The sequence below is a fragment of the Dermochelys coriacea genome, chromosome 2 (genome assembly GCF_009764565.3).
Source record: "Dermochelys coriacea isolate rDerCor1 chromosome 2, rDerCor1.pri.v4, whole genome shotgun sequence".
In the NCBI taxonomy this organism is placed as follows: Eukaryota; Metazoa; Chordata; order Testudines; family Dermochelyidae; genus Dermochelys; species Dermochelys coriacea.
In genome coordinates this window covers 242,363,987-242,391,654 of record NC_050069.1, presented here as the reverse complement: position 1 = coordinate 242,391,654, position 27,668 = coordinate 242,363,987, and the positions used below count along the sequence as shown (strand labels likewise).

The following is a 27,668-nucleotide window of genomic DNA, read 5'->3' as shown; positions in this document are numbered from 1 at the left end:
TAGTAACATGATTTTATCAATCTCACTCTGACAGAATTAATTATAAAGACTCATGTGACTGTTATAAATCTGTCTACCTTAGGGTTTTATAGTGCTGCCCATCACTGTAGTATCTGGGCACTTTCCACATACAATCAGTAGCAATAGCTAAGTTCCTAGTGGACTTCATGGAGTCCCTATCCTTTGTTCCTTTTAGGGGAGTAAATTAGTCGGGCTAATATTTTGCGACTAATAATATTTCTTATATTGAAATGAAATAATTTGTTATAAGAGGCAAAAGCTAGAGTCCAGCTTTTTGGAAGGCAGGTTAATGAACTTAATTTTAATTAGCACTTCTTACTGTTTGGCACAAAGACAGAAAATAAGGAAGGAATAAAAGTTATAGAGCTATGATTATCGACCTACTTATTAGAAACCATCTTGGTTGCCCTCAAACCTTTGGATGTTGTCTGTCTGAATGAGGGAGAGAGTGAGAATGCATCTAACACACTATATATATATCTTTATATATACTGCACAGAAATGCACATGGAGTGGCATTCATTTCCCCAGCAGTCTGGAAAATGTTAGTATGGCTATATCTACACTTAAAATGCTAATGGCACAGCTGCAGCACTTCAGTATAGACACTTATTACAGCAATGGGGGGGTTCTGCCGTCTCTGTAGTAAAACTACCTCCCCGAGAGGGGGTAGCTAGGTCGATGGAAGAATTCTCTCTCCTATATATGAAAGAGAAACTTTTAGTACATACCTATTCCTCTTGACTGAAAAGACAGATGTTTTCACATACTATGGTAATATAGTTTAGGAATAAATTGATACACAGTCACAGATAAAGAGCTATAGGCCACATTGCCATCAACAATAGGATACTTTTCTTTTTTTATTAACCCCTTATGCTCCTTTGGAAACAAGGCTGTTTTCTGCTATTATAACATTATTATGCTCTAAACTGGTTGTCCATATCTCCATATTTGTTATCACAGGTAGACCTAGGCCTTCTCCGATTTGTCTCTGGCATTGGGACCCAGGGAGCCATCTCAAAGGAAACTAAGAAAATATATTTTGTGAAATCATACCGAATAGATGTCAGCTCTAACGGAGAAGACTGGATTACACTTAAAGAGGGAAATAAACCTTTGGTAAGTCTTTTCCATTTCACCTCACTCTTGTCAAGTAATAAACCATCAGAGTAGCTACAGTAATGAGAAAGGAAGGATGATCAAGTGGTTAGGACCCAAGTCTGGGATGTGGGAGACCCCAATGCAATTCCCAACTCGACAACAGACTTCCTGGGTGGCCCTGGGTAAATCATTTTAGTCTTTCTGTGCCCCAGCTCCCCATTGTAAAGTAGGGATAATAAAACTTTCCTCTCTCACAGAAGTGTTATGTAAATAAATCTGTTAAAGATTGTGAGGCTCTTAGGGTATGTCTACACTGCAGTTAGACATGGCTGGCCCATGCCAGCCGACTCAGGCTTGTGGGGTTCGGGCTCAGGGGCTGTTTCATTGCAGTACAGCTGTTCAGGCTCAGGCTGCAGCCCGAGCTGTGGGACCCTCCCACCACTCAGGGTCCTAGAGCCCAGGCTCCAGCCTGAGCCCAGACATCTACACAGTGAGTAAACTGCCCCTTAGCTCGAGTCTCATGAGCCTGAGTCAGCTGATATGGCTAGTCGTGGGTGTCTAATTGCAGTGTAGACATACTCTTAGACTCTACAGTGATGCAGGTCATATACATATCTCAGATGGATGACTGAGCATATCTTTGCAGCCTTATAAAGATTAGTAAATCACCTTCCCTATTCCATTTGTCTATGGATTTGCCCTCTCCACCCTCCAACTGAAACAGCTTTTACCTCTTGTAAGAAAAATCCTCATTATCCACCATCATGGGCATGAAGGTAATTTGTTTAAGGACCAAATTCTGCTCTCCCTACTCACATGAGTAGTCTGCTCAGCTCTACTCACATGCTCACACAGAAGTCAGTATTCCCAATAGTTTCTAATGTAACTTAATGGAAACTGAATAACTCCATGCTGCCTTCTTTCAAGATAATTGTTTTGAGCAGACGTGGCTGTTGAAGTCCTGCCATAGTTATGTAATATAAAATATATAAACATATCTATGTGATCTGGACATGTCTGTATCTTCCAATCCGATCTCATACCTTCAACAAAAGTGTCCACTCAAAATGATGATAATCTCTATCACTTAACTGATTCAATCTTCTAAGCACTTTCATGAACAATAACAAATTAATCCTCACAGCAACCACTTCACATAGCACTTTTATCCCTGTTTTACAAATGAGGGGAAGCTCACAAGGTCAAATGCCACAATGATGGGCACTGTATAAGAACCTAAATAGATATAGAGATATTAAGTACACGGAGGATGGAGCGGAGGTTAAAGATAATCTAGGCATGGCCCAATATCTAAACAAATACTTTGCCTCAGTCTTTAATAAGGCTAAAGAGGATCTTGGGGATAATGGTAGCATGGGAAGGAGGATATAGAGGTAGATATTACCATATCAGAGGTAGAAGCGAAACTGAAACAGCTTAATGGGACTAAATCGGGGGGCCCAGATAATCTTCATCCAAGAATATTAAAGGAATTGGCACCTGAAATTGCAAGCCCATTAGCAAGAATTTTTAATGAATCTGTAAACTCAGGAATAGTACCGAATGATTGGAGAATTGCTAATATAGTTCCTATTTTTAAGAAAGGAAAAAAAAGTGATCCAGGTAACTACAGGCCAGTTAGTTTGACATCTGTAGTATGCAAGGTCCTGGAAAAAATTTTGAAGGAGAAATTAGTTAAGGACATTGAAGTCAATGGTAAATGGGACAAAATACAACATGGTTTTACAAAAGGTAGATCGTGCCAAACCAACCTAATCTCCTTTTTTGAAAAAGTAACAGATTTTTTAGATAAAGGAAATGCAGTGGATCTAATTTACCTAGATTTCAGTAAGGCATTTGATACCGTGCCACATGGGGAATTATTAGTTAAATTGGAGAAGATGGGGATCAATATGAACATCAGAAGGTGGATAAGGAATTGGTTAAAGGGGAGACTGCAACGGGTCCTACTGAAAGGCGAACTGTCAGGTTGGAGGGAGGTTACCAGTGGAGTTCCTCAGGGATCGGTTTTGGGACCAATCTTATTTAATCTTTTTGTTACTGACCTTGGCACAAAAAGTGGGAGTGTGCTAATAAAGTTTGCAGATGATACAAAGCTGGGAGGTATTGCCAATTCGGAGAAGGATCGGGATATTATACAGGAGGATCTGGATGACCTTGTAAACTGGAGTAATAGTAATAGGATGAAATTTAATAGTGAGAAGTGTAAGGTTATGCATTTAGGGATTAATAACAAGAATTTTAGTTATAAATTGGGGATGCATCAATTAGAAGTAACGGAAGAGGAGAAGGACCTTGGAGTATTGGTTGATCATAGGATGACTATGAGCTGCCAATGTGATATGGCTGTGAAAAAAGCTAATGCAGTTTTGGGATGCATCAGGAGAGGCATTTCCAGTAGGGATAAGGAGGTTTTAGTACCGTTATACAAGGCACTGGTGAGACCTCACCTAGAATACTGTGTGCAGTTCTGGTCTCCCATGTTTAAAAAGGATGAATTCAAACTGGAGCAGGTACAGAGAAGGGCTACTAGGATGATCCGAGGAATGGAAAACTTGTCTTATGAAAGGAGACTTAAGGAGCTTGGCTTGTTTAGCCTAACTAAAAGAAGGTTGAGGGGAGATATGATTGCTCTCTATAAATATATCAGAGGGATAAATATAGGAGAGGGAGAGGAATTATTTAAGCTCAGCACCAATGTGGACACAAGAACAAATGGGTATAAACTGGCCACCAGGAAGTTTAGACTTGAAATCAGACGAAGGTTTTTAACCATCAGAGGAGTGAAGTTTTGGAATAACCTTCTAAGGGAAGCAGTGGGGGCAAAAGATCTATCTGGTTTTAAGATTCTACTCGATAAGTTTATGGCGGAGATGGTATGATGGGATAATGGGATTTTGGTAAGTAATTGATCTTTAAATATTCAGGGTAAATAGGCCAAATCCCCTGAGATGGGATATTAGATGGATGGGATCTGATTTACTATAGAAAACTCTTTCCTGGGTATCTGGCTGGTGAATCTTGCCCATGTGCTCAGGGTTTGGCTGATTGCCATGTTTGGGGTCGGGAGGGAGTTTTCCTCCAGGGCAGATTGGAGAGGCCCTGGAGGTTTTTTTGCCTTCCTCTGTAGCATGGGGCATGGTTGACTGGAGGGAGGCTTCTCTGCTCCTTGAAGTTTTGAACCATGATTTGAGGACTTCAATAGCTCAGACATGGGTGAGGTTTTTCATAGGAGTGGTGGGTGACATTCTGTGGCCTGCACTGTGCAGGAGGTCGGACTAGATGATCAGAGTGGTCCCTTCTGACCTTAGTATCTATGAATCTATGAATCTATAAGTGACACCCAATATCATGGAGGAAATCAGTGTAGGAGGTGGTATTAGAACTTAGGGGTTTCTGGTTGTTCGTTGTGTGCGCAGAACAAATGCCTTTTTCACAACTAGTCTCAAAATTCAGTTTCCTTGGAAAACTTACACTTTACATGGCTGTTGTACATGCTTTGTTAATGAAAAGATTTGACCACTCTGACTTATTGGCTAGAAGAGTTTAAAAACTTTTTTCTCTAGTCAAAGCAAATCCGATGTAAAACAGCAACGTTTTATTGTAGGTCAGAGTATTAAAAAAAAAAGAAAAGAAAATCACATGAACTAAATCTACACCAGGCTGACACTCAATTTTTATATCCCTGATCAAAAACCCAAAGGTAGGGGAACTGGGGCTATTGATGCAGCCACAAGCTCATGAAACTACACAGCTCTTTGAGGAGCCTTTCATTTTGAAAGGATTACAGCTATAGCATAACCTGGAGTTCCATGCCTTTTAGTCAGAATTATTGGGCCCATCCAGACTCACCCACTAAGAAAAACCAGACCAATTCTTCTTGGAAAGATTTTGCTGCAAGAAATGGATCAGAAGCTGGACATCAATGTAGAGCAGGGGTTCCCAAACTTGGTTTGCGGCTTGTTCAGGGTAAGCTCCTAGCAGGCCACAAAATGCTTTGTTTACCTGAGCATCTGCAGGTATTGCTGATAGCAGCTCCCAGTGGCTGCGGTTCACTGTTCCTGGCCAATGGGAGCTACGGGAAGTGGCATGGGCTGGGCCACTGCTTCCCGCAGCTCCCATTGGCCGGGAACAGCGAACTGAGGCCACTGGGAGCTGCAAGCAGCCATACCTGCAGACGCTCAGGTAAACAAAGCATCTCGTAGCCTGCTAGGGGCTTACCCTGAACAAGCTGCAAACCAAGTTTGAGAACCCCTGATCTAGAGGCTCTCCCTAGATAACAAATCCAATACATTAAATTCTTTAATGAATAACTTAGAGGGATGAGCTGATGGCTGCACGCAGCTAACCCACCAAATCAATGCAGCAACTGAAAATGACAAACAGGAAAATTGGAATTATGTGTAAGAAACTGTCAAATCTCCCATAAAAGGAGAAGTTCTTAAGCCTACATACGTTTAAAAAAAAAACAGGAAATTTTGCCTTCACACTATTTGAGGAAGAAGCAGGAAACTGAGTCATCATCTTTGGACTATGACTTTTAGAAGTTTTGGCCCTATTACAGAGGAGCATGCTTACCAACAAGAAAACAGAGACCAATACAATATTTATTTGTGGGACTTATTGTTTGACCATTGGCCTAAAGGGACAAAGACAGGATCCTAGAAGATTGAAAATAATTGAAGATTGAATACAATCAGCTATAAGGATTAAACCTCACTATACAAGACAAAAAAACTTTGGTATTTGTTAAAAAGGATTTTACGTAACAGAAGGTCAAAATAAGCAGTATTATTCCCTGCAAAACTCAGAGTCCAAGTACAAGCAAAGGAATGCACATTTTATCCCGATTCAGTAAAGGAACTTTTTCAAAACCTAAAATGCAGATCATTCCTCACTGAATTCAGTCCAGATCTTTGATTCTGAGTCACTTGTAAACAAAGACCTTGGCTCATGCTACACCTCTTTGCACCAGCTCAGTGAAGCTTAAAAGCCATAAAGCTGCCCTAACCAGGCAGCTGAGGTTTTTTCCAGCATAGCACAATCCTTGGATAGCACAGACCCAGTGTAGCTGGCCCTTCATCATGCCCTCCATACAGACTCCTGGCATGAGGGACGTGCCAGGAGAAAAGAGGCATTGCCAGACCATTGCTACACTCTAGTGATCCTCAGCTCACCTAATGGTCCCTGAAGCTGTTCTGTCTTGCCTGGTGGAGGTGGGGGGAAAGGGGTTAAACAGGTCCTCACAGGAGTATCTAGGCAGCATACAGCTACCTTTATCCATACCTTATGTGCTGCACTGAGTACAGTTCATCTGAGCATGTGGTTCAGGACCTATTCAATTTATTCCAGTCTAACTATAATGGATTAACAATTGCATTCAATATTGTCATGTATATTGTATCTTCTTTAATTTTCTTCCCAAAGCCACTGTACAGCAGAGAAACTGTTAAGCGCTGATATGTTATATAGAGGCATCTTCCAGGCTTAGTTGCTTGCAGAAATGATGCTTTGTATAATGACATATTCCTCTGTGCAAAAAACTGTTTCAACTTTGGATTGTTGGTATGTGTAAAACACAGAATTATAAACTATATTTAAAAGAAAATATATTATTTTTTAAAAATGGTGCCTTTCCTTTCTTCCTAAAGGTATTTCAAGGGAATGTCAACCCCACTGATGTTATTTATAGGACTTTTCCCAAGCCAGTGTTAGCACGATTTGTTCGGATCAGACCTGCAAGCTGGGAAAATGGGATATCGCTGAGATTTGAAATATATGGCTGTAAGATAACAGGTAGGTGTCAGGAAGATTTTGAAAACCTGACATTTGTTGTATTTACATTTGGCACTTTTTTCTTTTTCTTTTTAATGATTCTGTTTTCTAAAAAAAGACTATTCTCATAAAGTTGCCAGGTGTCCGGTTTTTGACCAGAATGTCTGGTCGAAAAGGGACCCTGGCGGTGGCCTTTAAGAGTCTGGTCGGTGGTACTGCGAGGCTAAGGCAGGTTCTCTGCCTGCCTGGCTCCACATGGCTCCCAGAAGCAGTGCCATGTCCCCCCTCCACCTTCTAGGTGTTGGGGAAGCCAAGGAGCTCCACATGCTGCCTCCGCTCCGAGCACCAGCTCCACAGCCAATGGGAGCTGTGGGGGCAGTACCTGAGGACACGGCAGCATCCAGAGCTGCCTGACCATGCCTCTGTGTAGGAGCCAGAGGGGGGACATGCCACTGCTTGAGGTAAGCGCCGCCTGGAGCCTGCACCCCTGACCTCCTCCTGCTTCCCAACCTCCTGCCCCAGCCCTGATCCCCCTCCCACCCTCTGAACCCTTCAACCCAAGCCCGGAGCCCCCTCACACACCCCGAACCCCTCATTTCTGGCCCCATCCCTGAACCCACACCCCCAGCCCAGAGCCCGTACCCCTCCCACACCCCAACCCCCTGCCTCAGGCCAGAGCCCCCTCCCATACTCCGAACCCCTCAGCTCCACCCCCCCAGCCCATAGCCCCCTCCTGCACCCCAAACTCCTCATCCCTGGCCTCACCCCAGAGCCCGCACCCCCAGCTGGAGCTCTCATCCCCTCTTGCATCCCAACCCACTGCCTCAGCCAAGAGCCCCCTCCTGCACCCTGAAGTCCTCATTTCTGTCCCCAGCTGAAGCCCTCACCCCCTCCCACACCCCAACCCCCTGAGGCAGTCCGGTGAAAATCATAGAATCATAGTATCATAGAATATCAGGGTTGGAAGGGACCCCAGAAGGTCATCTAGTCCAACCCCCTGCTCAAAGCAGGACCAAGTCCCAGTTAAATCATCCTAGCCAGGGCTTTGTCAAGCCTGACCTTAAAAACCTCTAAGGAAGGAGATTCTACCACCTCCCTAGGTAACGCATTCCAGTGTTTCACCACCCTCTTAGTGAAAAAGTTTTTCCTAATATCCAATCTAAACCTCCCCCATTGCAACTTGAGACCATTACTCCTCGTTCTGTCATCTGCTACCATTGAGAACAGTCTAGAGCCATCCTCTTTGAAACCCCCTTTCAGGTAGTTGAAAGCAGCTATCAAATCCCCCCTCCTTCTTCTCTTCTGCAGACTAAACAATCCCAGCTCCCTCAGCCTCTCCTCGTAAGTCATGTGCTCTAGACCCCTAATCATTTTTGTTGCCCTTCGCTGTACTCTTTCCAATTTATCCACATCCTTCTTGTAGTGTGGGGCCCAAAACTGGACACAGTACTCCAGATGAGGCCTCACCAGTGTCGAATAGAGGGGAACGATCACGTCCCTCGATCTGCTCGCTATGCCCCTACTTATACATCCCAAAATGCCATTGGCCTTCTTGGCAACAAGGGCACACTGCTGACTCATATCCAGCTTCTCGTCAACTGTCACCCCTAGGTCCTTTTCCGCAGAACTGCTGCCGAGCCATTCGGTCCCTAGTCTGTAGCGGTGCATTGGATTCTTCCATCCTAAGTGCAGGACCCTGCACTTATCCTTATTGAACCTCATTAGATTTCTTTTGGCCCAATCTTCCAATTTGTCTAGGTCCTTCTGTATCCTATCCCTCCCCTCCAGCGTATCTACCACTCCTCCCAGTTTAGTATCATCCGCAAATTTGCTGAGAGTGCAATCCACACCATCCTCCAGATCATTTATGAAGATATTGAACAAAACGGGCCCCAGGACCGACCCCTGGGGCACTCCACTTGACACTGGCTGCCAACTAGACATGGAGCCATTGATCACTACCCGTTGAGCCCGACAATCTAGCCAGCTTTCTACCCACCTTATAGTGCATTCATCCAGCCCATACTTCCTTAACTTGCTGACAAGAATGCTGTGGGAGACCGTGTCAAAAGCTTTGCTAAAGTCAAGAAACAATACATCCACTGCTTTCCCTTCATCCACAGAACCAGTAATCTCATCATAAAAGGCGATTAGATTAGTCAGGCATGACCTTCCCTTGGTGAATCCATGCTGACTGTTCCTGATCACTTTCCTCTCCTCTAAGTGCTTCAGGATTGATTCTTTGAGGACCTGCTCCATGATTTTTCCAGGGACTGAGGTGAGGCTGACCGGCCTGTAGTTCCCAGGATCCTCCTTCTTCCCTTTTTAAAGATGGGCACTACATTAGCCTTTTTCCAGTCATCCGGGACTTCCCCCGTTCGCCACGAGTTTTCAAAGATAATGGCCAAGGGCTCTGCAATCACAGCCGCCAATTCCCTCAGCACTCTCGGATGCAATTCGTCCGGCCCCATGGACTTGTGCACGTCCAGCTTTTCTAAATAGTCCCTAACCACCTCTATCTCTACAGAGGGCTGGCCATCTCTTCCCCATTTTGTGATGCCCAGCACAGCAGTCTGGGAGCTGACCTTGTTAGTGAAAACAGAGGCAAAAAAAGCATTGAGTACATTAGCTTTTTCCACATCCTCTGTCACTAGCTTGCCTCCCTCATTCAGTAAGGGGCCCACACTTTCCTTGGCTTTCTTCTTGTTGCCAACATACCTGAAGAAACCCTTCTTGTTACTCTTGACATCTCTTGCTAGCTGCAGCTCCAGGTGCGATTTGGCCCTCCTGATATCTTTCCTACATGCCCGAGCAATATTTTTATACTCTTCCCTGGTCATATGTCCAACCTTCCACTTCTTGTAAGCTTCTTTTTTATGTTTAAGATCCGCTAAGATTTCACCATTAAGCCAAGCTGGTCGCCTGCCATATTTACTATTCTTTCGACTCATCGGGATGGTTTGTCCCTGTAACCTCAACAGGGATTCCTTGAAATACAGCCAGCTCTCCTGGACTCCCTTCCCTTTCATGTTAGTCCCCCAGGGGATCCTGGCCATCTGTTCCCTGAGGGAGTCAAAGTCTGCTTTCCTGAAGTCCAGGGTCCGTATCCTGCTGCTTACCTTTCTTCCCTGCGTCAGGATCCTGAACTCAACCAACTCATGGTCACTGCCTCCCAGATTCCCATCCACTTTTGCTTCCCCCACTAATTCTACCCGGTTTGTGAGCAGCAGGTCAAGAAAAGCGCTCCCCCTAGTTGGCTCCCCTAGCACTTGCACCAGGAAATTGTCCCCTACGCTTTCCAAAAACTTCCTGGATTGTCTATGCACCGCTGTATTGCTCTCCCAGCAGATATCAGGAAAATTAAAGTCACCCATGAGAATCAGGGCATGCGATCTAGTAGCTTCCGTGAGTTGCCGGAAGAAAGCCTCATCCACCTCATCCCCCTGGTCCGGTGGTCTATAGCAGACTCCCACCATGACATCACTCTTGTTGCACACACTTCTAAACTTAATCCAGAGACACTCAGGTTTTTCCACAGTTTCGTACCGGAAATGAGTGAGTGAGGATGGGGAGAGCAAGCGATAGAGGGGGAGGGATGGAGTGAGCAGGGGCAGGGCCTCAGAGAAGGGGCAGGGCAGGGGGTGGGACCTTGAAGGAGGGGCATGGCAGGGGACGGCAAGGGTATTCAGTTTTGTGCAAGTAGAAAGTTGGCAACCCTAGGTCCACATGTCTTCCACATTTGCATGGGCAGAGCCCTAAACAGGGGTATAGTTTGGCATAAAGTAGGTGGAATTAGCAAATATAATAACCATAGAAGCAAAACCCCTGGAAAAATGCAAAAGTTACTTTGGCATCATCTTTAGAGACTACAGATTTAAGGGGTGAGAAAATTGGGGTACAGTTTTCTTTTATTATTTTACTATGTCATGTGTTACTCCTTTGACAGTCCTTCACCTGGCCCTCCTTTCTGCACCCCATAGTCTCCAAGATATTCCCAGTTAGGCCAAGGGTTTTATTATAGATTTATTAAGGAGTTCATTTTGTATTTCAAAGCCAGGACAATGTAACATGGGATGAACAAAAAACCTTTGTCTGGTCACTGAATATAAAGCTAGCTATTCACTGAATACTGCCCAATGTTAATATGAGTATCTAAACAGGGTGTCTAGATTTGCACTTGAAACTCAAATCAGCATTTATGTGAGGTGCATAAATGCCTAAGTTCTTATTTGGGCACTAGGATTTGCATGTTCTCTTTATAGTATATAGTAGATACCAAGTTGAAAATTAGACAAGATGTGAACGCACAGATCTACAAACCATTCCAACAACTAGATGTATACGGCCAGATTCCCATTTGTGAAAGAACATTAGTCTGGTTGGAGTGCTGTTGCCCTTTTGTGGCACAGAGACCTCCCCAAATAATCTGTGTAAGCACTTTTGTAATGGCACCATATGGTCCTCATTATCAGCAAAATGCTGTCTTTAAAAAACAAAAACAAAATAATTTTTGAATTTAAAAAGTTACTTCCATTTTTTTATATTATTATAATTCCCATTTACCTCAACAAATGTGTTAAATGTTTTAATTTAAAACAAAAATAAACTTCTGGGCTAAGACTTTTCATGACAAGTTTCACCTTGGAGCAAATTTTAATGGTTTCATTATAAACCTTTAAAAATAAGAGTTTTATTAAATGTCAATTGTCTTTTATTGTTTAGAGTGTTGTTGTAGCTATGTTGGTCCCAGGATATTAGAGAGACTAGATGGGTGAGGTAATATATTTTACTAGACCAACTTCTGTTGGTGAAAGAGACAAGCTTTCAGGGTACAACAAGCTCTTCTTCAAACCAGAAGTTCTGTTGGTGAAAGAGACAAGCTTTCAGGTTACACCAAGCTCTTCTTCAAACCAGAACTTCTGTGAAAGAGACAAACTTTCGAGCTACACAGAGCTCTTCTTTAGACATGAAGATACCTAGTATCTAGACCAGTAACAAAATAATATAGAATTTATACAGTTACTTATTTCTGCAAAATGCTTTACTGATTAATAACCAGCAATGGCAAACTTCAGAATGTTTGGATTTTCTATTTGAATAAGCATCCACACAAGTTCAGATGTGACCTCTCCCCTCCTTGGTTTAGCAATCAGGCTGGAAAACTCATAAGAATAGAGTCCTTGCAACAAAGCCCGTTGCCAACTGTGTCCACATATCTATTCAGGGGACACCATCATAGGGCCTAATCACATCAGCCACACTATCAGAGGCTCGTTCACCTGCACATCTACCAATGTAATATGTGCCAGCAATGCCCCTCTGCCATGTACATTAGTCAAACTGGACAGTCTCTACGTAAAAGAATAGATGGACACAAATCAGACGTCAAGAATTATAACATTCAAAAACCAGTCGGAGAACACTTCAATCCCTTTGGCCACTCGATTACAGACGTAAAAGTTGCAATTCTTAAACAAAAAAACTTCAAGAACAGATTCCAACGAGAGACTGCTGAATTGGAATTAATTTGCAAACTGGATACAATTAACTTAGGCTTGAATAGAGACTGGGAGTGGATGGGTCATTACACAAAGTAAAACTATTTCCCAATGTTTATTCCCCCCCTCCACCCCCACTGTTCCTCAGATGTTCTTGTCAACTGCTGGAACTGGCCCACCTTGATTATCACTGCAAAAGGTTTTTCCCCCCCTGCTCCCCTGCTGATAATAGCTCACCTTAAGTGATCACTCTCGTTACAGTGTGTATGGTAACACCCATAGTTTCATGTTCTCTATGTATATAAATCTCCACACTGTATTTTCCACTGAAATGCATCCGATGAAGTGAGCTGTAGCTCATGAAAGCTTATGCTCAAATAAATTTGTTAGTCTCTAAGGTGCCACAAGTACTCCTTTTCTTTTTGTGAATACAGACTAACATGGCTGCTACTCTGAAACCAAGAATAGAGTTGACAATGAGTTTTCTGTTACTTCCTGGTTCCCATTAGACCAGAAATACTTGTGGTATTTTGGTACTTCCACTACCTTCTGAAACCAGGAAGTACAAAATTAAGCAAACAAAAAATAAATTAAATTAAAGACTCAACCAAAATGAGATTTGAGTTTGGAGGAAAGGGTCAAGTTATTTCTTATATTCTTTGAACTGGCTGTGGCATGTCCTTTTCTACTTTGGTTTTATGGCTGTATCAGATGTGCATAGATTAACTGTTAAACATGGCCTGTTTCTTCTGTAGATTATCCTTGCTCTGGGATGTTGGGTATGGTGTCTGGACTCATTACCGACTCTCAGATTACAGCATCTAGTCAAGTTGATCGAAACTGGATCCCAGAAAATGCTCGTCTTATAACAAGTCGTTCAGGCTGGGCACTGCCACCAACTACTCACTTGTATACAAAGGAATGGCTTCAAGTCGACCTCGGTGAAGAGAAAATAGTGCGGGGCATAATTGTTCAGGGAGGCAAGCTCCGAGAAAACAAAGTGTTCATGAAAAAATTCAAGATTGGCTACAGCAATAATGGATCCGATTGGAAAATGATCATGGATGCCAGTAAGAAGAAGATAAAGGTGAGGGAGAAATCACCACATCGTGAATTCTTTTACAAAGCACTTGCTTAGCTCTGATCTTTGAAAAAGGGTTGTGTTGAGGTGACCCTAGGCCTAGGCTAAATAGGGGGACTTCTTCAGCAGCAAATCTAAAGGGATGTTACTAAAACAGTACTGTGACTGTCATCAGGCTCCAACAGGCCAGTCCCAAGTTGCTCCTCACTGCTATGGAGCTTTTGCTTATTTGTCATCTCCCGCAAATGAGTGTGATATCTGTTTCTGTTCAGTCATGTGCAGCAGGCACGCTGTGGGTCTAGATATGCCTCAGAATCCTTTGCAACGCTGTGGTGACAAATGCTGAAAAGAAATGCTGGAGGGTTTTATTCTTAGCCTGGCTACTGGCTTTATGTGAATTTAGGCATATCACTAAATCTGTCTGTGCTTCATTTTCCCTAGCTGTAAAAGGGGGACAATGCTATTTACCTCAAAGGACTGATCTGAGGATTTCTGAATTGTATGTAAAGTGCACTGGGATAGAGGTGCTCTGTAAGGCCTGATGCATTGCCCATTGAAATCAATGAAAACTCCCGAATGATTTTGATAAGATATGGACCCCGCCTTCATGCACAGTACTATTATATTATTACTAGTGCAGGTTTTGGGACCCTGTCTGGGAACTAAAGGCAACTGTCACACATGGCTGAGCACAAATAGCAAAAACTTTACAGAGGAGGAAATGACATAGACAGAGGACCAAGTGGATTGTTGTGTGACTGAGTTGGTAGGAGGAAGAAAAGAGATCAACAACCAATAGCAGGCCCCAACTAGTGTATTTGCCTAGGTCCTGTCCTGGATGCACACTCTGGAATGTTTTAAAAATATCTAGCCAAAATCCTGTCCATTTAGTCTCATGTGCCTTTTTGGTATCTTTGCCCAGAATGTACATGTAGATATTTTTGCCTAAAAGCACACTGTCACCTCCATAATCTACCTGTGCCTCCTACTCTATTCCTTAAGAGATATCACCATTCACTGCACAGGGCATAATGAACAGGAGGACGTGGCACCTTAGAGACCAACAAATTTATTAGAGCATAAGCTTTCGTGGGCTACAGCCCACTTCCTCGGATGCATAGAATGGAACATATAGTAAGAAGATATAGATATATATATATACATACAGAGAACATGAAAAGGTGGAGTAAGAGTCTCTAAGGTGCCACAAGTACTCCTCTTCTTTTTGCGGATACAGATTAACAAAGCTGCTACTCTGAAACAGGGCATAATGCTTTGCTACTGGCATGGTAATGACAAGGAACCATGAATTGTACCTACAATAAGGGAATAAAGAGAGGAAGAGCAATGACAAATGCAGCAAAAAACTCCACACACCTGCTTAGCTGCTCTTTATCCCAGTTCTGTTATTCTGGAGTTCAGGTCTAAAGGCCACGCCTGTCCTGCCCCCAGTGCGCGCCAGGCCGGACCCACCCCGCCCCCTGAACCCCTCCTGCAGCCGAACCCCCTGCACTGAGCCCTCTGCTGCACCCCACACCCCTCCTGCACCCCGACCCCCTGCGCTAAGCCCCCTGTCATACCCCTCCTGCATCCTAACCCCCTGCCCTAAGCCCCGTGCCGCACCCCACAACCCTCCTATACCCTGACCCCCTGCCCTGAGCCCCCTGTTGCACCCCACACCCTGACCCTCTTCCCTGAGCCCCCTGCTACACCTCGCACACCTCCTGCACCCCAGCTCCCTGCCCTGAGCCCCATACCGCACCCTGCACCCCTCCTGCACCCCCTGGGGGCAGGGAGGGGGCGGAGGAGTTGGGGTGGGGATTTCAGGGAAGGGGTTGGAATGGGGGCAGGGAAGGGGTGGGAAGAGGTGGGGCAGGGGCGGGACCCCAGGAAGGGGTAGAGTGGGGGCGGGGATGGGGCAGCGCGGGGGTGGTCAGTGGTGTGGCCCTCAGGCCAATGTACTAGTCCTCATGTGGCCTTCATGGTCATTTGAGTTTGAGACCCCGGGCTAAGTGGACCCATGACTAGCTAGCTTTTCTTAGTACATTTTGTAAATAGTGGGCTTCATTCTTTCCTGTTGCAACTCCACAGAAAAGTCCTTCTCAGTCCTGAGTCCTTCTTAGTTGATTATCTTTTTTCCTAATTTGTTTTGGGGATAAACACAAAATGGGGTCATCCTTTGAAGTTGACTACTCTTTCTTGTTACTATGAGTTGTGATTTCACCATAAAGTGTGAAGAGGGTTTAAATCAATACTAACCATTTCTCTGTTAAAATGAATGTTGTTTTGACATGTACTTCCACACTCTGGCTCAATGAGAAAAAAAAATGTTGCCATATGCTTTTAAGTGGTACACCGTATGCTACATGGCCTTCTGTTTTCTAATCCAACTACTTGCCATCGTTGTCAAAAGCTAACAATATTGACAAAAAAAGAATGCTAGCTAACCCATTTAAGTCTATCCAGAATTTTCATTGCTATCAGAAATTAACTTCCAAGATTAATGGCTTTTTTTAAAATGTTGTGTTTTATAACAGTATAACCCACCCCAAATTCAAAACATTTTCTTCCTTAAAAAAGTTTTATTAAAAGGGAATCTGATAAATCCTAGGATTTGGGAAACCGATGGATTTAAAATGTTAATACAGGAATGTATTATTTTTAAATGTTAATAAAGCTGGACTATACAGAATGCTAGCTATATTGAGTCCCAACATGAAAGTGGATTAGAAACATCCCTGTTTTATGAAATGAAACACATCATTTTCACTTGGGTAAAATCTTGACTTTGAAAACCAAACAATTGCATGTTATACAAGTAAAGAAAGAACTCTGAAAAGCTAAGCGGATCAGCAATATATATCACGGGAATAAAACACTGTCCTGTGTCTACCACCTCTTTTACTCTATCTCCCCATCCATGCCTTCATCTCATTTCACTTGGACTATTATAATTCTCTTCTCCATGGTCTCCTCAATTTCCAGCTCTTCCAGATTCCGGCATGTCTCCACCCACCTCAAATGTACAAAGAAATATATATCACTTCAATCCATAGGCAACTTCATTGGCTCCCTACTCATTTTAGGATTCAGTTTATGTTTGCCCTCCTTCTATGTAACCCCCGTGGACTTGCTCCTACCTACATCATGAAACTTGTCTCTCTTTTTCCATTCTCCCTCCTGACTCCTTCTACTCATCTACTACTGACCTTCTCACTTTCCTTCCATGCTTTCTGGCCACTGATGCTGCAAGAATCTTCTCCTTTGCATCTCCTGCCATCTGGAACAATCTTCCTTAATCCATCTGCCAGGCTGACTTTGTTTTAAAATGTCATTAAGAATTATATATTTTCTCTCTTTCCAACACTTATTAGCTTCCCTTTTACTGAGTTATTATTTATCTTTGTAACCAAATAAAGCATTTTATGGTACAGCCTGTATGAAAGACACAACTCACAATCACGTTTTGCTGTATGCACCTTCCTCTGCCCCTGCAAAGAAGATTGGTGTGTGTTGGAAATGAACAATCAAAACTGAATCACAGGCAGGTCTATACTACAAAAGACAATGATTCAATATAATTATGATTCAATATAATTATAGATGCCTCTTAAATTCTAATGCCTAGGTGTCAGTGCTGAGTACTGATGTCTTTTATAACACAGTTGTCATTATAATATGTTGCTATTAAGACTATTATTAAAAGAGAAGTCAGGATTCCTTGGATAATATATGTCTGTCTACTTTTATACATAAAATGGCTTGTCATATTCTTTCTCATACAGTAGGTATCTACTCTGACCTTTTGAGCTTTATTAATATACAAATATAAAAAGAAAGCCTTAATAATTGTAAATTAATTAGATACAAATCGCAGTGCCTTCTGAATACCCATTCCTGACCGAAATCTTCTGAGTTCTCTCAGAATACTAGCCGACCTAGTGCTCTTTGAAAGAAATCCCAGAAACCCATCTCCTATAGGGAGTGAGGATAGTCATGTCATTATTATAAGCAGCTCTTAATATCAGTAATTCCAGGTACTGGTATATTTACCATTATTGGTACTATTGTTTGGGGGTTTTTTGTGATTGATACTCAAAACTCAACTCCGCACTTTAGGGCCAGATTTTGCTCTGATTGATTTCAAAGGGAGCAGAGGTATGTACTCTAGAATAATAATTTATTGCAAGGCCCTGCATATGCCTATGTACACCACTCATTTAACTGTGCCTAGTTCACTCCACAATAAGGCTTGGTGTACTCCAAAAGCCAGGCTCTGAGACACTCCAAACAGCCCAAGCTTAATTGTGGGTTAGACCATGCACAATTGGATAGGAAGCAGCAGGGCACTAGCTGGTACAGCCAAAGTCTCAGTCAAGTAAACTTGTACAGTTGCCAAAAAGGGTTGGGAGCCACTGGTTTACTATATAGAAACTTAAACCAAAAACAAGTGGCATTTTTAGAATTACAGTGAAAAAAAATTAATAATCAGTTTTTCCTGTGGCCTATCCCTGCTTTGAAATACAAAATCAGCTTTTCCTGCTGCTTCTGCTTTGTCTGTCTTTGGATCACTAGCGGGAAAGTGCTGTATGTTGAGTTCTGGTTTCATCCAAATAAGACGGGTATCTGGCAGCTGCTTTTCTTATCAATGCAAAAATGAAGCTTCATCCTGAATGACTAAGAGCTGGAAGTTCCCTTAAATGTCACTGTAATCTCAAATTTGGATTCCAGTTCAAAGGAGATTTTGATTAGCATTGTGATTCAGCCAGTTCTTATACAATAAACTCTCAGCTGCTTTACATACAATTTGTTGCTCTGTTCTTTTGTCTAGCCTGTACTTCAGTGAAATCATTTTATGAGTAATGCTGGAATTCAGAAGATACAAGTTCCATTTCTGGCAGTGCCACGGATCTTCTGTATGATTCTGGGCACTTAATACTCTGTTCCCCACCTGTAAAATGGAAATAATGATATTTCCTTTTTCCTACTCTTTATTCTCTATATTTGGAATGTAAGTTCTTCATGTCAGGAACTGTCGTTTACTGTGTATGTGCTGTGTATGTATAGCACCTAGCACAATGCGGCCCTGATCTCAATTGGTGCCTCTAGGTATTGATGAAATACAAATAATAAATAGTAATAACTTGGTCTACATACAGAACTTCCATTTCACTGACATCAGCAGGAGTCACAAGCAGTTGAAAGCTGCAGTATAACTAAGGGATCCACAATGCTGCTGAGAGATGAGATTTTTGTCCCAAATACATGTCCATCAAACTGCTTTGCCCTCTGAGATTCTCTTAGGTACTTTTTGCAGATCTGTTAGTAGGTAGTTTTCTTTGTTCTTATTCAAGACCAGTTTCATTGGAAAAACTCTTGCAGCTACTGCTCCTGGAGTTTAATTTACACCTTTTTAAAATAACTATAACTTATGAAACTCTGACTCTGTCACTGGGGGAAATCAGATTGAAGTTTGCTCTTGAATAGTTGGGTTATTATTATAACTACTTAAAAAGTGACAGGATCTTTTCCTCAGTCATTTTCTCCCCATGAAGTGCTGAAAATGTCACCCAGTAAAACCCCAGATCACAGTGTCATTTAAAAACATGTCTCATTAGACACTCAGCTCCTGTTATGACCCTGATAGATTGGTTGCTACTGAGTTTATGAAAAATGAAATGTGTCACTTTTCAGAGAAGCTTTAACTACATGTTCCTTCCTCATTTAAGAAAGGAATGTCAGGCACTTATTAAATTGGTAGGATTTGGCCTACTTCTCATCCAATTCAAATGGAATTCAGACTAGAGACCTAAAGAAAAAAAGACAATTGCTGAAAGCGATTTCTTTTTTAACAAGCAGCATTTGTCATGTCTTGCAGACTTTTGAAGGCAACACCAACTATGATACACCTGAGCTACGGACTTTTGAACCCATAACAACCAGATTAATCCGTGTCTACCCTGAGAGAGCCACACATGGAGGACTGGGGCTGAGAATGGAACTACTGGGCTGTGAATTTGAAGGTAATTCTCTGACAGAGATGAATGCATTGTATTAATTATTTTCATACAGATACACTCTGGCTTGGAGTACTGCTGAGCACAGCTACTCCCATAGGAGTAGCACGTGGGACTCTTGCATTAGTGACTGCCATCGGAGCTGTTTCTTGGCCCGGTCAACGCCCTCACTGAGGACATTTGAATATGTCTGCGGCACTAAGTTATATAGTATCTTTCCACAATTCCTTTTGTGAATCCTTGTGATGGTCTCACTGCACTGGGTCTTCTGCTCCTTTAAGCAATCTCAGGATTACTTGAATATTACACAAGAGGGGTGTGCAGCACTTTTCAGAGAGACCAAAGATGCATCCCTACCCCCAAGTGGTTTGCAATTGAGGTTAGTTATATGACATGACATAGGAAGAGAAGGCTTCTAAGAATGGGGAGGCACATTTATACAAAATAAGATGCTGAGGACACTTTCTGCAAGGTAGGCATCGTGTTACCCTCTGTGGGGGGTTTGATAGGTTGGTTGAGTGGTTGTTGTTGTTTTTTGTTTGTTTGGGTTTTTTTGCTAATCAAGGCCCCAGTTCTGTATCAGGCACCTAGAAGATAGATGACCAGGCCAAGAAAAGTCAAAGAATCAATCCTGCAACAGTGTTCTGAAGTATCACAATGACTTTATTTCTGTTATACCAAAAAAGTGATGTTCATTTGGTCATTTTATCTCATGGATGATAGTGCAGAAGAGTGGCCGTTACAAACTATAAAGCTGCTGATCTTCTGCATTATTCTTATTTATATTTATAAAGCACCACTATTCAAGTCTATTGAGGTTCTTACACTAGTCCTATTACAGTGGTATCCAAAGATAAATTAAAGCAACTAGTATATGACATGTGGTTCCTTCTCTATTCATTCCGCAGGAGAAAGTGTGGGAGGTGTTGTTGTTAAAGCTGATGAGCTATATACTGTTATTTGTGAAAGCCGGGTTGAAGAAGTGTGATTCACACTTGGCCTGCAAAGTGATGAGGTTGGAGGGACTTCTCTGTTTCTGGGGCCATTCTCAATTCCTATGGGAGTTCTCAGTTACTGCAGGTCATTGCCCTGCTTTTGATCAAAGAGAGAAGATGCAGTACCTGCCCAAAAGGCCCTTGCTGTCTATGGTGCAATCATTCTCCCATCGAATTCAATGGCAGTTTTGCTAATGATGTTCGTAGGAACAGAATCAAACCCTAAAGCAGACACACAGGACTACATAGTACTCAGAAGGAAAGTATGAGGGCATAAAGACTCTCCCTTCTATGTATTCATTCAAGGGCTGAGCACAATCACAGTCTTTATGCTCACCTGAACACAAGGGTGAGTGAGGATAGTGCCATTAGAATTACTAGCCACTCCAAAAGTGGTGAAGAGGTGGTCCATGGCTCCACCACACTATCCCATCCTGACCAGGAGAATTGGCTAGCCAGAGAAGGGATAGAAATTGTGATAGGAAAGGAGACACAGAAGAATTGGCAAAAATATGAATGGGAGAAGGATCCAATGGGAATGATTAGCAGGAAGGTTTGCATGCAACCAGGGCATTCAGAGAGGTTAGGATGAAATAAGATCTGTAATGCAGGCAAAGGTGGGATTATACCAGGTCCTCAAGATCAAGATAAGAAGCTAGAACTTGATACAGAAGGCTAGAGGAAGGGATTCAAAGAGAGACATACCTGACTTAGGGAATAGATGTACTGTGTATAGGGTTGCCAATCCTCCAGGATTGGCCTGCAGTCTCCCAGCATTGGCACTGATCTCCTGGTGACTATTGAAAACAATTTTTAAATTTTAAGAAAATGACATTATGTCATGTTGGGGAAAAAAATCTCCCGGAATAGCTTCAGTCAGAGTTGACAACTTTAACTGTCTACTTCAGTTATGTAGAGACCTGTTCTTGTTTGTAACTAGAGCTACAATACACACGGTCCCTGTGGATCCACCATGTTTCATCGAGAATGGAGCTGCTAGAGGAACCTCAATCCATCCTGGAGTTTCTGGCATACAAGGGGACTGCATAACCTGCACCTGGCATGACTGGCCAGCTCTGTGGGCTAATGCAGAGGAGGGAGGAGTCCAAGAGAGACACACATTATTGCGTGGGCTTTCAGTACAGTGACCAGTTGTTACTGAAAATAGCAATATTCCAGAGTAGATAAAAGCTTGGATCAAGCTCCCTGTGCTGATTACACTGAGCCAGCTAACTGCACCTGGCATAGCTACACACTCCTGATATAAAATCTAAATCTTATGCTTAAACAGTTTGTGTGGTGTCTGGGTTTTGTGATTTCCAAGTTGTTATTGCTGTTTGTTTGGTGGACATTTGGTCTTAGATATGTTTTCTGGCTCCTTTCACAAATCACAGCTCTTAATCATAATAACAAAAGGTCAAACCTTTATTGGATAGGCAGCAGCTACCAGAATATCATCACCAGCCATAAATGAGTCATGTGGCCAGCAGGGGCTACTGACATCATTAATGTCTCATATTTATGAATATCTTTAAAAAAATAACTTTCACATCTTCAAATTAAGCAATAGCAATAGCATCGATAATGATACTTTTCTGTCACTGTTACCCTGCCTATAATCAGACAGTTCCTCTCCCACACAGGCTCTGAAGGGAGTGGTTATATATTGCCCACCATTTTTAATGTTTAGTTACACAAACACCAGGATGATGCTTAAAATAGTAATCAGAAGAGTGGGTGGATTAATATTGATTTAAAAATTTCAAGGATTAATATTTGATAAGTAAACTCTATTGCACAGAGTTTAGGAAAGGAGGACTAAATTCAGATCAGCATAATCCTAAACATCAGATTGTGTCCTGGCTGGTGCTGGAGCTAAATGGGAACAAGGGATAGTGGAGGTAACCAGGCAGAATCCTGCTAGAGAGGATGGAAAACCATGGTGCAGCACATTTAGCTGCTGCTCAGAAAAAGAGCAGGTTTTTTCCCCCAGGTTAATGCAAGGACGTCCCCCAGGCTAGCGCATGCTGCTGACTGATGTGTATGGGCTGGCTAGCAGAGTCCTGGGCCTGCCTCCCTAATGAGAGATCATGCATGCCTGTGGCTGTGGTGCATGGGCACGCTGGACAGTGGAGTCCCTCTCCTGAATGTGAAGTAAATACCCTGCTCTGTGGAAAAAAGGGCTCCTTCTGCCTCTTTCTTCCCCTTCACACAGATGTCTGCACAGGCCCGCATTCCACGGCCCCAAGGGACTTGGTATGGCCCAGAGCTAGGCCACTAGTGAAGTATGTGGTATGTAGCAAGTGAGTATGCACCAGTCATGCTCCTCCTTTTCAGAACATTCCCTCTCACAGGTCCACCCACAGGCACCCTGCTCTGCAGCAGAAGGATGGCTCTTGTACCAAATACAGCACCTCCTCTCTTCCCCTCCCACGTGCCCTGCCCTCTACTGTGCCGGATTTTACCCTTCATTAGTAGTAGCATATCACCCATCAAATTGTAAATAATAGAAGGATGTTACTATGATTAAATCCTCCATTCCCTCCCTGCACTTAAGATCAAACACTCTTAATGGGAGGTTAAAGGGTGAGGGGGGGACAGTGAACAGATCGTAGCAAGGAAATGCAAGCTGATTCTTTTCACCTACTATAGCACATGAAACACAATATACTTTAAAAAAAGAAAAGGAGTACTTGTGGCCCCTTAGAGACAAACAAATTTATTTGAGCATAAGCTTTCGTGAGCTACAGCTCACTTCATCGGATGCATCCGATGAAGTGAGCTGTAGCTCACGAAAGCTTATGCTCAAATAAATTTGTTTGTCTCTAAGGGGCCACAAGTACTCCTTTACTTTTTGCGAATACAGACTAACAAGGCTGCTATTCTGAAACAATATACTTTGTTCATCAAAATCGCACAGCTGAGACTATGACAAGTCCCCAGAACACATTTTAACTGAGTAACCCTGGGATTTTGTTTCAGCACCTACATCTGTCCCTACCACTACAGAGGGCAATCCTGTAGATGAGTGTGATGATGACCAGGCAAACTGTCACAGCGGAACAGGTGATGACTACCAACTGACAGGTGCAGAAACCATCCTCATTCCATTGCAGCCTCATTTTAGTTCATGTTGATCACTAATTACCAGCTAAATGTCTGTCTTGATTGAATCATTCATGATGAATGGACATTGGTATGCAGTTTGTATTGTCTGCACTGTCACAACATAGGCATCTGCATTTTATATGTGACAATACTTTTGATTGTTTTCTCCACTGTGTAATTTTTGAGGCAAACAATAGTGACTAGCAGGCAGATAGGGCATTTTTGGACCAAGAATTGCATCTAATCAAATGCCTTATTTAACTTTCCCTCAGGAAAAAAACCCTGGACAGACCTTTAGGAAAAGTTTTATTCTGATACCAAGGGTAGCTCAAAATGAGGGTATCGTTGAGACTCAAGAGGCCCATTTTCACACTTCTTTTGTACCCTTGCCATCTGGGGCAGGATTCCCTGCTTAGCCATTGCCCTTTCCCAAGAGGCCATTGAGTAAACAAATACACATTTACACAGAGAGATCCGTGATCTATCTCTTCTCCACTGTCCTTCCAACACAACCGTATAAGGGGTGGCTGCTAACTTCTTCGGCATGCCCCCACCAGCATTGAGATAGGAAGACAAAGAGTCCAAAGCAGTGCACTGCAGTGGGCTCATACAGCCACAGACCAGGTTGTTTATGTTTCTTTTTTGTTCTTGTGCATAGAACTCTCTTCCCTCTGCATAAGTTGGCACTACACAGTCAGCTTTGGTATTTTTCTGTGGCTTACGTATCTCAGAGGATTATGTGTCTGGTCTATTGGAAAGGGCCCTCAGTTAGCAGAAATATACACCTATACCAACAGGGCTTATTTTCAGACAAACTGATACAAGTTATTACCTATCACTCCCTTCCATGGTTAGCCTACTAAATGTGTATTGCTTCCTATATCCATGATATAAAATATGGCTTAAATTTGGCACTCTGTGTCTGAAAGCACTTTGGATAACCTTAGATAGTTGGGGGCAGGGGCGTGCACTGGAAGCAGTCAAGAATGGATGCAAAAAACCTACCCTTTCAGCATCCAGCTCCTTCTGAGCCTTCACTGTATTTCCTGTAAACACAAGCTGCAAACAGAGGGTTTTATTCATAGTTAAAAAATACAGATCTTCTGAGCAGAAGTGACACTGCACAGTCCCAGTCCCTGCTTTTCAAATCACAGTATCCCAGCTGATTTTTATTCTTTTGAAAATAGCCAAAGCAATGAATCTGAAATAAGGAAATACCATCTGACTGCTAAATAGTTCAGAAAGCTTTCATCATCAGTAAACCTTCAGATTTCTTGCATGCATATATCTCCAGAGCTGATTCAAAGAAATCTGGGGCCTTCTGTGATGACATTCAACTGGGGCCCCTAGTTGCAGGCTCACAGTTTAGGAGCAGATGGTGCGTGGCACAGGTGCCCCATCTGTGGGGTAGGGGGAAGAAGGAAGGAGCACACAAAGAGCTTCCCAGTTCAATTACATTCACAGTCCCTGCTCTCCAGCAAGAAATGAACTGCACCCATATGCCTCTGGGGGCAGGAGGATATGAGACCATGGCCCCAACCATCTACCCTGGCCAACTCTACAATACACTACAGGGAGCAGTCTGAACCATCCAACACAGTGATGCAGCCTTCAGCCTTCCCTAAGTGCCAGGCCACTCGGGGAGGGAACAGAACCAGGTCTCCTGGCTCTTAGTCCAGTACTCTATTTCCACTGCACAACACTGCCTTTTTATATAAAGCTTTTCAATAAAGCCTCAGGCTTTAATATTATTCATTGCTTGTATTACAATCGAACTTAAAAACCCCAACCTGCATCAGGCCCCCATTGTGCTAGGCGCTGTTCAGACGTGGTATTTTATGGAGATAATATACATAACACAAACATGTAATGATGCTAATTTAATTATTTAGGTGCTTTTTCAAAATGTATAAAAGGAATGTTTTATGCTGTGAAAATTGTGTGCCACGCTACGGATACTGGACAGGTGAAGAGCTGATTTTTCAGCTTCTTCCCTTTTTTTGCTAGTTTTCAATTAGCATGTGAAATGCTTACATTCTCAAATGTATAACTCTGTCAGATTCAGCTGTTTGATAGTATTTACACAAAGTAAGTATCAAAATAACCGTGTCTGACAATATAACTGTCATTACACTCTAGACCAGATTCTTCCCTTTTACACTTTGGCCCCAAATATAGCTAAATTATTTGTGTGTCTTCCTTCATCGTCATCAGACTCTCCATTATATCACTCACTCAGACAGAAAACCAATATAGCTTGGGCATTCAATTTCATTAAAACTCATCCTAGGCCTTTCTCTAACATGTAAAACTTACTGGTGTGGGAGGGGAAATCTGGCTGATAATCAGCAGCCTATTGCTTCATAAACAAGCATTCCTCTTCCTTTACTTTTTGTTTCCTTTATCAATATGATGACATCAGCAGTAAATTACTGAGTGCAGAGTAGAACCAAGGCTCCACCTACCTTGCCTACCTGCTCCAAGAAGAAAACACGTGGAATAGTTTCTCCACTCTATCCTGTATGCCTGAACACAAGATCCAGGCTGTCCATGTAGGGATAGAAGAGAAGCTTTTCATCCATCGCATCCCTTCCACGGGCACAAAGTGTGTGTCAGATTCTAGCCCAGATCCAGCTGAGCCTTGTGGAGTTTTGATGTGAACTCTTCTCACAACTTAGCTACAAGACAATGCTCGGGAAGGATCCTGCAGTGGCTCGGGATGGACTAGGTTCGCTAATGTAGATCTTTTCTATCCCTGATTTGGGAGGCAGCATAGTATGGATGCTTGAGCGCAGAGGTGGGTTTTAGGAAGTCCTGAATTCTAGTCTCCAGCTCTGCCAGTAAGTTACTTCAAGGAAGACTTGCTGTAAGTTACTTCACTTCTCTGCCTGATTTTCACCATTCATAAAATGAGGATGATCACAGTGAACGTTGTGAGCATTAATTAGTTAGTGTTTCTAAATGGTTTCTTCGATATAAAGCTCTACATAGGTGCTGCTTGTGATGATTATTTTCTATAATTCTTGTGTTGAAAAAGGAAACCAGATCTCTCTCTCTCTCTCTCTGTCTCTCTCATTCTGTATGAGATTTATGCATGCACATTCACATATGTATGTGCTTAGCCAGACAAACATCTCAGTAATATTTTACATGTATATTTAAAAACTTCCTAATGATTGCTGTGTCTTACTGTCCTGTTTCATGTGTCATATCATGTATAATTTATTTTTCAGGTGGTACTACAGTGCTGACTACAGAAAAGCCGACAGTAATAGACAGTACAGAACAGCCAGGTATAAAAAAGAAATTTTCTCATTAAAAACATAGTAAATTCCTTACCCAAATCTCATGCCAAAGACAAAAATAATGAATTGCAGCACTTCCTGGCTTTCTGTTCCCTAAAAGTCTCTGAAGTAAAGAAGCATCTGGTCTTTGAGCTTTGTACAGTAAATATTTAACTCCTTTCATCCACATGTATATGCAGTAGGCAGCAATATTTCCTTCTGCAAATGCCTAATGGTGACAATACTAGTTATAAACTAAACTAACTTAATCACGCCACAAACTCCGTTTAAATGCAGCATATGCACACTGTTTGCAAGCTCCAGATGAAAAAACAGACAGAAAAACAGATTCACTATTGACATCCCTCACAATTCTGCAAAACCAAGACAAAGAAAGTTTGCCAGTTTTCTCCACCACAGAGCTGGCAAGTTTACAATATTATTTTCTAGCAAGTACTTTCAAAATGGGATTACATAAACTGCTACCATAAACTTGCACTAAGAGAAGAGGAGCTGTCATGGGCAGCAAGTCATCTTTCCTTAATCAATACACTAGCTAACAGCTTTTACAATCCTTCATTTGCTACTTCCCCCTGCTTCACAGCCCAGGCTTCTCAGCATTTGAGTTCTAGACATTTTTAATATCCTGTACAATTTAAAAAAAACCCAAACCCAAACTCCTAAAAGTATAAGCAGCAATTTTAAATGCTCTGCATTAATAATTGTGGACTGGTGAGGAGGTCAATGTTCAGTTATTCCCATTT

General features: G+C 42.5%; 1 protein-coding gene across 12 annotated transcripts in view; it reads left to right on the top strand.

Annotated features, from left to right (window-relative positions):
- The window catches only part of NRP1 (neuropilin 1), a 136,567-nt gene that overhangs the window by 90,762 nt on the left and 18,137 nt on the right, over positions 1 to 27,668 (top strand). For 4 of the 12 annotated variants that reach the window (XM_038389280.2, XM_043509546.1, XM_043509553.1 and 1 more), the window contains 6 exons: positions 988 to 1,143; positions 6,798 to 6,942; positions 13,175 to 13,506; positions 19,379 to 19,523; positions 23,495 to 23,599; positions 26,854 to 26,913. In XM_038389280.2, coding sequence (XP_038245208.1) covers positions 988 to 1,143; positions 6,798 to 6,942; positions 13,175 to 13,506; positions 19,379 to 19,523; positions 23,495 to 23,599; positions 26,854 to 26,913 — 943 coding nt within the window. The remainder of the gene's footprint in view (positions 1 to 987; positions 1,144 to 6,797; positions 6,943 to 13,174; positions 13,507 to 19,378; positions 19,524 to 23,494; positions 23,600 to 26,853; positions 26,914 to 27,668) is intronic. The other 8 variants (XM_038389281.2, XM_043509547.1, XM_043509551.1 and 5 more) reach the window with 4 other exon arrangements.